At 41.7% G+C, this 10,393-nt stretch overlaps 1 protein-coding gene across 1 annotated transcript in view; it reads left to right on the plus strand.

Moving 5' to 3' along the window:
* Ywhae (tyrosine 3-monooxygenase/tryptophan 5-monooxygenase activation protein epsilon) overlaps positions 1 to 7,461 on the plus strand; it is a 54,056-nt gene extending 46,595 nt beyond the window's left edge. The window contains exon 6 of the mRNA XM_004667862.3: positions 6,425 to 7,461. Coding sequence (XP_004667919.1) covers positions 6,425 to 6,477 — 53 coding nt within the window. The 3' untranslated portion in view covers positions 6,478 to 7,461. The remainder of the gene's footprint in view (positions 1 to 6,424) is intronic.
* The last annotated feature ends 2,932 nt before the right edge of the window (positions 7,462 to 10,393 follow it).

Consider the following 10,393-nt stretch of genomic DNA (forward strand, 5'->3'; position numbering starts at 1 on the left):
AAATGAAAGTGAATATGGGCATAAAAAGGAACTCCAGTTGCCCGTGCCACTTTGTGCATCTTTCTTTACGTGGCTTCTGGGCAATCAAACTCTGGTTCTTAGGCTTTCAGGCAAATGCCTTAATTGCTGAGCCATTTCTCCAACCCCAGGATACTGTCTTTAAACCTCTTATAATTCCATAGTGAGAAAAAAATATTTGATAGGCAAAGATAATGTTACATTTTACTGGGGTAGTACTGGAGATTGAATTTAGGGCTTGTAGCATGCTGGGCGAACAGTCTACCCTTGAACTGTTATTACTCCCACTTCTTTTTTTTGCTTTCTTTCAAGTTAGGGTTTCACTTTAGCCCAGAATGACCTGGAACCCACTGTCATCCCCAGCCTGGCCTTGAACCCACAGCTATCCTGTGATCTTAGCCTACCAGGTGCTGGGATTAAAGACATATGCCACCATGCCCAGGTTCCCCCCCTCCCCCATAGTGTAAGCACTGATGTAGTGCCTTGTGTATTCAGCTGCTGTGGGCTGCTCATGTTGTCCAGCGCTGTTGCTTTTTTGTCCGTTCTTATTTAAAGCAAGATGTCTTTTTAATTATTATTATTTTTTATCAGTGAGAGAGGCAGGTAGAATGGGTGCACTAGGGCTACTACAAATGAACTCCAGACACATGTACCAGTCACCTTGTACATCTGGCTTACGTGGGTACCTAACCTGGGTCCTTATATCTTTAGCCCTGATGACAGTGTTGTATTAAGTTGTTCATGCTGCTTTCTAGCTCATGTAACCCATGTGGTCTGTGAATTTATGGTCATCCTGCCATAGTCACCTGTATGACTAATTATAGGCCTTTGCCACCAGGCGCAACTTTATTTTTTCATTTATTTGCAAGGAGGGAGAAAAAATATGGGTGGGCATGCCAGGGCAGAAGAACTCCAGATGCACATGCTGCCATGTGCGTCTGGCTTACATAGGTTCTGGGGAATCAAAATGGGTTATTTAGACTTCACAGGCAAGCACCTTAACTGCTAAGCCCTCTCCACCCCTTTTTATTTATTTATATGTATGTGTATGTTTGCATATGGGTCTATGTGTGTGTGTAGGGGCCAGAGGTGAACATTGGGTATCTTCCTTCCTTAATTGCTTCCCACCTTATTTTTTGACACAGTGTCTTTCGCTGAATCTGGAGCTCAGTGATTAGGCTGTCCAGAGCTGCTCCTGTCTCAGTCTCCGTTATGCTGGGATTACACGTGTGCTGTGCCTGGCTTTTACACAGGTTCTGAGGATCCAAATTCAGTTCCTCATGCTTCTGCAGCAAGTGTTTTACCAACTGAGTCATCTCTTCTGTCCCATCTCATATATGTGTTTGTTTATTTTAATGTGCTGTACTGTGCATTGAACCTAGGGCCTTGGGAATGCTAGGCGTGTGCTCTACCAATGAGATACACCTGTCTGTTTTTTAATCTAAAGAAGTCTAGTTGTTTTAGTCCCTATTCAATCTAAATCAAACAGTTGATTAACCTTGATGGAACAGAGCAGAACACTCAGGAAGCAGAGGTAGGAAGGTCACTGTGAGTTTGAGACTAGCCTGGGAGAGAGTGAGACCTGACCTCGAAAAAAATGTGTTAGAATAGGCTTAATTTTCATCTGTCTACCTTTCTAATTTGAGACTGCCTATATATCTTTGGCTGACCTGACTCACCATGTAGACCAAACTAGCCTCAAACTATCTGCTTCTGATACTCAAAGCTGGACAGATTACAGGCATTTGCCCCCAAACCCAGCCTAATATAACATTTACTTTTTAAAAAGATTTTATTTTTATATATTTATTATAGAGAAGGAGAGAGTGACAGTGGGCATGCCAGGGCTTCTAGCCACTACAAACAAACCCCAGACACATGTAACACCATGTGCATCTGGCTTAAATGGGTCCTGGAGAACTGAACCTGTGTCCATAGGCTTTGCAGGCATGTGCCTTAACCACTAAGCCATCTCTCCAGCCCTCATGATTATGTTTAGTTTTACAAGTGGTTGTATTCAAGAAGTCTGGTATTTTACCAGTGCAAAAACACAGAAATTTAGCTGAATTTACATACCAGGAAACTCATTGGTTTTACTGAAATAGAACTACACCTTGTGTTAATTGGTTTTTTGGTAGGTCTAGTGCTACACGTGGGAGAATTCGTCATGGAATTGTTGGTTTTCCAAAATGTTATTTGCATTTAGTTTAAGGATAATTTAGAACACTTTCTCCTTTAAAAAAATACTATGGAAATACCCTTAAACATTTCAATTGACAACTTTTTAAAAATAAATAGTTTTTTCTTTGTTTATTTGAGAGAGAAATGGGAGGGGTAGAGAGAAAATGGGCTGCCATGGCCTCCAGCTGCTGCAAATGAACTCCAGATACATGTACCCCTTGTGCACCTGGCTTACATGAGTCCTGGGGAATCATACCTGGGTCCTTTGGCTTTGCAGGCATATGCCCTTTCTTCAGCCCGAGAACTTTTTGTTGTTGTTTACTTTTTTTTATTTATTTGAGAGTGACAGAGAAAGAGGCAGGCAGAGAGAGAATGGGTGTGCCAGGGCCTCCAGCCATTGCAAGCAAACTCCAGATGTATGTGCTACCTTGTGCATCTGGCTTATGTGGGTCCAGGGGAATTGTGCCTCTAACTGGGAACTGGGGTCCTTAGGCTTCACAGGCACGTGCTTAACTGCTAAGCCATCTCTTCAGCCCAAACTTTTGTTTGTTTGTTTGTTGTTTTTTGTTTTTCGAGGTGGGGTTTCGCTCTGGCCCAGGCTGACGTGGAATTAACTATGTAGTCTCAGGTGGCCTCGAACTCAACGGCAATCATCCTACCTCTGCCTCCCGAGTGCTGGGATTAAAGGGGCGCACCACCATGCCTGGCTTTTTTTTTTTTTAATTTTTATTTATTTATTTATTTATTTGAGAGCGACAGACACAGAGAGAAAGACAGATAGAGGGAGAGAGAGAATGGGCGCACCAGGGCCTCCAGCCTCTGCAAACGAACTCCAGACGCGTGCGCCCCCTTGTGCATCTGGCTTATGTGGGACCTGGGGAACCGAGCCTCGAACCAAGGTCCTTAGGCTTCACAGGCAAGCGCTTAGCCGCTAAGCCATTTCTCCAGCCCATGGCTTTTTTTTTTAATGCAAGAGAGAGAATATATATGAGTGTGTCAGGGCCTCTAGCCATTGTAACTGAACTCCGGACACATGTGCAACATTATGCACTTGTATCACTGTGCATCTGGCTTACATGGGACCTGGATAGTTGGACATTTTGAGTACTTAGGCTTTGCAGGCAAGCACCTTAACCCACTAAGCCATCTCCCCAGCCCTCATTTGTTTGTTTTTATTGAGAGTGACACACAGAGAAAGAGGCAGAGAGAATGGGTACATCAGGGCCTTCAGCCACTACAAACAAACCCCAGACGCATGTGCCACCTTGTGCATCTGGCTTATGTGGGTCCTAGGGAATCGAGCCTTGAACCAGGTCCTTAGGCTTCACAGGCAAGTGTTTAACCGCCAAGCCTTCTCTCCAACCCCTGGTTTTGTTTTTTTGAGGCAGGGTCTCACAGCCCAGACTAACCTGAAACTCACTCTGTAGTCCAGGCTAGCCTCCCAACTCTTAAAGTGTCAGGGTGGCCCGAACTCATGGCTATTCTCCTACCTTTGCCTCCCATGTGCTGGGATTAAAGGTGTGTACCACTGTGCCCATCTCAAGGAGTGATTTTTCCCTCTTATTCTCTAACCTAGGAAGTAATTGTTTTATACACAAGTTGCTTGAAAGGAAATTTGTGCATTCTCCCTGAAGCCCATAAAAGTGGGCAAAGGAACATGCATTGGGATTGGAGATTTAGCTCAGTGGTAGAACAGCTTAGACTCTGGGTACAGTCTCTAGCACCTGGGGGTGTGGTGTGGAGATCTGGGAACAAAACCAAAATGTATCTAGGGAATGCTTCTGTATACCACCATTCTTCAGGGGAAGGGAGGAATGGCACAGATATTTTTTTATTTATACAATCAGAAGGACCAAGATCTGGTTCCCTCATATCATTGATGTTTTCCTTTGTCCTGCTCTTGGTTTATTTTTCTTGTAATGTTGCTTTCATTTGATTGTTCTCCCTCCCTTTCTCCTTGATAGATTCCTAAAGGAAAATCCAACTCTTCCTTTCCTAAACTCTACTTTGTAAGTCATTCTTGTGGCACAGTGAATTCTGCTTTCAGTTTTGGTTCTTCACTAATCATGCCTGCATATTACCATCCTGTTGCTTACAAAATTGCTTGTTGTACATTCCAAGGTGTTAGATCGTCTTAAGATATTTATGGCCTGCTTTCCCTGCCCTCTTGTCTGGTTGGGTGTGCCTTTTATGATGAAGTGACTTATATGACTTGTATGCCAAAGTTACTTGGAACTTTTGGCATGCCTTATGGTTGCTTAGATGGGTTTGTGTGTGTTGTATGTTAACTGTATTTTGCTAGTGTGGTCCTGTTATAAATAAAAGTTAATGTGAATTTTCTTGAGTTGAATATTGAATGAATTACTCTTTGGGAAACAGTTGAATATATCTTAGATTTTCATTTGATAGACGGTTATTTTTGTCTTTGCATGTCTTTTTCTATCTTACAAGTTAAAAGTCTTCATGTGCTTTAAATTAGCATTTTGTTTTGGAAGGGGCTCACTCTGGCTCAGGCTGACATAGAACTTACCCTGTAGCTCAGGCTGGCCTTATACTCAGAGGTCCTCCTGCCTCAGCATCCCAAGTGCTGGGACTAAAGGTACCATGTCCCACTTTTAAGTAACTTTTTTTTTTTGTTTTTTTTTTTTGAGGTAGGGTCTCACTCTAGCCCAGGCTGACCTGGAATTCACTGGAGAGTCTCAGGGTGGCCTCGAACTCACAGCAATCCTCCTACCTCTGCCTTCTGAGTGCTGGGATTAAAGGCGTGTGCCACCATGCCCGGCCTTAAGGAACTTTTTAATCACATATCAAATATTCTTCCCTCAAGAGATTTTTATAACATCTTTATTTGATGCTTGCTACTATGACAAACATTTATCGTTTTATACGCCCTGAAGTGTTCAAGCTATTTACACGTTGCCCTCAGTATAAATGCTACATGCCTTAAGGATCATGAGTGTGTGAGGTGTTATCTGAACTGTTTTTGTTGGTGTTCGGTTAATCTAATAATGTTTTTGGTTTTTAGAAAGTTTATTTATTTATTTATTTTTATTATTTGCAAGCAGAAATACAGGCAGACAGACAAATAATGATATGTCAGGACCTCTAGCTGCTTCAAACAAACTTCAGGTGCATGCTCTCCTTTGTGCATCTGGCTTTACATGTACACTGGGGAGTTGAACCTAGGCTAGCAGCCTTTGCTATCAAGTGCCTTTAACTGCTGAGCCATCTCTCCAGCCCCATAATGGTGTACATAGCACCTATTTGTATATGTGTGTGGAAGGATGTGGGTGTGGATAACTTATACATGGTGCTAGGGATTGATCTTGTGCACTATCACTGAGCTACACCCCTACCCTCTGGTAAATAGACTTTAAACTAGTAAATTCTCAGAGTTATAGCTACAAAATAATGCATTCTTTACTTGTTTCATCTTTTGTTAAGCAAAAGCCCTTGCATGCTTCTTTACTATGGCTGACTGGGTTGATGCTTGTTACTAGGGAGATGACCCTTCAGTGAATAGACCTGGCTTTCCGCTGCATGTCATAGTGCAGTTCAAACCCCCTAGGCTAATTGTCATGTTCAAAGATAAGAAATAGCATGAGAAATGGCTGGCCCAAATGCACTTCTTTAATAACCTCAGTGGTCTGGTTTACTTTGAGCATGCTGTTCCATTCTGAAGTAAACAGTCTGGTCAGTTTGGTATATCTGACCAAGGCACAAAGTGCTAAATCTTCATTTCCAATTGCACACGCCCTCCCCCTATAAAATGCCAGAAAACTCCTTTGGAGCTTTTTACTTCATTGAATTATTTTTGATGTTAACATTGTGGGTAAATTAGCTCTCTCCCCACCCCCCAGGGGCAAAATACTGTTGATTGTTGAAGAGGTGAGGTTATTGAGAAAGAGTATTTGACCCAAGATATACATGAAAGCTTGAAGGGCATTTTCAAAATGTTACTTGGCTGCGTGCTTTAAGAGTTTGTTTAGCATAAAACCATTAGACTATGTGCTTTGGTTGTTTCATTTTGACTATTGCCCATTTCAGGATGGTGATCAGCAGCTACTTGGTTTAGACATCTCAGGTTTGGAGATTGAAGAAATCCTTTGCCTGTCTGTTAACATTGTTGCATTGTTACTAGGAATCTTTATGATTGGAATAACATCTTTGTTACTGTTGTAACCTGGTATAGTCAGTATGGAATAATTGGTTTTTCTTCTTATAGGGGAAGAGCAGAATAAAGAAGCGCTGCAGGATGTGGAGGATGAAAATCAATGAGATACAACACAAGCCAACAAGAGAAACCATCTCTGACCGCCCTCCTCCTCCCTGCCCCACCCTTGGAAGTTCCCCATTGTCACTGAGAACCACCAAATCTGACTTTTACATTTGGTCTCAGAATTTAGGTTCCTGCCCTGTTGGTTTTTTCCCCTCCCTTTTTTCTTTTCTTTCTTTTTTTTTTTTTTAATTTTTAAAAAAAAACACCCAGTTTTCAAAAGTTCTTAAAGGCAAGAGTGAATTTCTGTGGATTTACTGGTCCCAGCTTTTAGGTTCTTTAAGACACTAACAGGACTGTGTAGAGGCTTTTTCAGCATTACTGTATTGTCTCCGGGCCAGATGTGGCAAGATCATTATTAGAATTGGAAATTACATTTGCAAGCCATTAGACTTCTAGGTGATGCGTCAAAGAGATTAATCACACTATAATGTGCTATCATTTTTCTTTTTTAATTGTTTAAATCAAATTTTATACCAATGTTTAAACTTAATTGGGTGTTAGCTTGAGGTGGTTAAAAGTTGTTTGGGGGGAGTTTCTTGTAATGGTTTTGCTATAAAAAGTGTTGGAACTCTGCTGAAGTGTTGCTGAAAAGCATGGTGCTGGTAACAGTTCAACAATCCGTGGCTGCTCATTCTTGCCTACTTCACTCTCCCTCGGAAGCAGGTTAGCATTGAAGGTGGTGTGGAAAAGCCTGCATGCGCGTTCAACTCTGTTTCTTCTCCTGCCCCTTCCCCTCTCCCCTTCCCACCCCATCCTTCTCCTTCGCTCGCTCAACCTCTTTTGTTCAGTATGTGTAACTTGAAGCTAATTTGTACTACTGGATATCTGACTGGAGCCACAGATACAGAATCTGTATTGTTCTTACTGAAACACAGCATGGAATTAACATTAAACTTAAATAAAACAAACCTAAATTAAAAATGCCAAATATATTGCGCTTCCATCCTTTATACTTCTAAAATAAAGTCTCTAGTCCAAACACACTTTGACAGTATTATTTGTCTGAATATGAAAAGATCCCCTACTTTTTTCTCCCGTAAATCATCTGTTTCCCAAAAATGTATTTTGAAAAAAAAATACTGCTTGTATTCTGGTTGTGAATAGCACTAATCTGAATTATTTGATAAAACATGTCCTGTCTTCCAGACCAGTTAGCAACACAGTATTTGTTAATCATTAAAGTACAACATGTGGATTTAAAACAGGTGTAATTATGGATCATTTTCTACCATGTCATTTGGGGTTTTACAACCAAAAAGGCTGGCTGTGTAAACCCTGGGATGAGGTAAAGCTCTTCTCCCTGAAATGGTCAGTACAGGAGCAGAGCAAGTCCCTCGTCAACATAATCTCTTGCGAAAAACATTGTGTATGTAGGTTTTTCCAAAGGAAGTTTGTTTCTGTGTAAGATTTTCTTTATGTCTTATTTTATAGTTTGCTTCAAGTTGTTTCATTTTAACATTAATGCATGCCTGAAATTTTAAAAACCATTTTTCTACTTTTGGACAAGTTGTATCCAACTTTGCTATTATAAAAGGTGCCCAAGTTTAAAAAGAAACCCTACAATGTTGTCTTAAGTATTTTCATGTATACTTGTAAAGTGCATTTCTAGATTTCCTGTGTCATCAAACAATGTTTTACAGTACTGAGGATTGAAAAAACACTTAATCGGGGTGATGCCAAAATAAGAGGTCTCTGCCAGGCATTGTTTCACACACTAATCTCAGCACTCTTGAGGCACAGGTAGGAGGATCATTGTGAGTTCAAGGCCATCCTGAGACTCCAGGTCAGCCTGGGCTAGAGGGAAACCCTCCCTCAAAAAAACAGTAATAATTAAGAGACCTCCATTTTTATCTGTTGTGAGGACACAAAAACATTCTATGGAGTCTCAGGGTGGCCTTGAACTCATGGTGATCTACCTCTGCCTCCTAAATGCTGGGATTAAAGTCGTGTGCCAGCATGCACAGATTATTTATTTATTTATTTATTAGAGAGACAGAATGGGCATATCAGGGCCTACAGCCATTGCAAACGAACTCCAGATATATGTGCCACTTTGTGCATCTGGCTTACATGGGTCCTGGGGAATCAAACCTGTGTTCTTAGGATTCGCAGGCAAGCACCTTAACCACTAAACCATCTCTCCAGCCCTGTTTAGAGATGGATCTTATTGTGTAGTACAGGCTAACCTTGGACTTGCGATCTTCCTCCTCTGCACCCTAAGTGCTGGGATTATAAATGTGCTACCATTACTGGCAATCTTCTGAGATTATGATTATAATTGTATTTATGAATCAATTTGGGGAGAATTAAAGTGTTTATACAATTACCTTTAGTACATGAAAAGGGTATTTCATTTACTTTGATCACCATGTTTTGTGTGTGCATGCATGTGTAGTGGTCAACCTCAGTATGTTAGGGATGCACTATGTCAGTGAAGTACGTCCCAAGCTGTGACAGTTACCTTCTTATTTGGGGACAAAACAACGGTCCAGAAGCAATGTGGGTGAAAGGGCTTGCTTAGGCTTACGGTTTCTGTGGGGAGGTTTATCATGGCAGAACAGACAGCCAGGGTGTCATATAGACATCACATTTGTCCCTTTAGCTGGGAGGAAGCAGCAGGAATGAGCTAGTAAAGTTCCACTTCCCAAAGGTTCCACCACTGCTGACTAGGTATGAAGTTTACTTTTTTTACAAACACCAGGACATTCTTACATCCAGCCCACCACACCAGTCTTACTTGGTTCGCTGTGTAGATGTCTACTCTCTCTTGTGGACTTCATTTCTGTCTTTGAATTTTTTTTTTTTTTTTAGGCAGGGTGAACTCATTCTAGTCCAGGCTGTCCTCAAGCTCATGGTGATCCTCCTATCTTATCCACCCTAGTACTGGCATTATAGGTGTGAGCCACCATGCCTGGCAACTATTTTTGTTTGTTTATTCATTTATTTATTTAGGGGGAGAGAGAGAATGGACATTCTAAGGACTCAAGCCATTGCAGATGAACTCCAGACATGTGAGCCACCTTATGCATCTGGCTTTACGTGAGTACTGGGGAACCGAACCCATGTAGTTAGGCTTTTAGTCAAGCACCTAGGTGCTGAGCCATCCCTCCAGCCTTTTTTTTTTTTCCTGGTTTTCAAGGTAGGGTCTCACTGTAGCTCAGGATGACCTGGAATTCACTACATAATCGGGGTGGTCTCGAATTCATGGCGGTCCTTTGCGTCCCAAGTGCTGGGATTAAAGGCATCTGACACCCCTCCCCTTCTTTTTTTCTTTTTAAGAGTCCTATTAGGTTGCTCTGATGTTTACTATGCAGACCATCTGATTCTCTTGTAGACTTATTGAATTTTCATTTTCAAGATCTTGCTACTTACAGAAATACTGATTTGTGGGGGCTGGAGAGATGGTTTAATGGTTAAAGGCACTTGTTACAAAAGCCAGATGGCCTGGGATTGATTCTTCAGTATTTAAAGCCAGATGCACAAAGTGGCACATGTGTCTGGAGTTCATTTGCAGTGGCAGGAGGTCCTGGTGTGCCCACTCCCCTCTGCAAATAAATTAAAATTATTGAGGCTGGGTATGGTGGCACATGTTTTTAATCCCAGCACTTGGGAGGTAGAGATAGGAGAGTCACTGTGAGTTCAAGGCAAGCCTGAGCTAGAATGAAACGCTTCCTCAAAAACAACAAAAGCAAAAAACACAGGTTGGTTTAGCAATCAAGGCACTTGTCTGTGAAGCCTAAGGACCCAGGTTTGATTCCCCAGAATCTACAAAAACCAGATGCATATGGTAGGACATACACCTGGAGTTCATTTGCAGTGGCTAGAGGCCCTGGTGTGCCTGTTGTTCTTTCTCACAAATAAGTAAGCAAATAATATTGTCAGGAGTGGTGGCACATGCCTTTAATCCCAGCACTC

Source organism: Jaculus jaculus, chromosome 9 (assembly GCF_020740685.1).
Source record: "Jaculus jaculus isolate mJacJac1 chromosome 9, mJacJac1.mat.Y.cur, whole genome shotgun sequence".
NCBI classification, from domain to species: Eukaryota; Metazoa; Chordata; class Mammalia; order Rodentia; family Dipodidae; genus Jaculus; species Jaculus jaculus.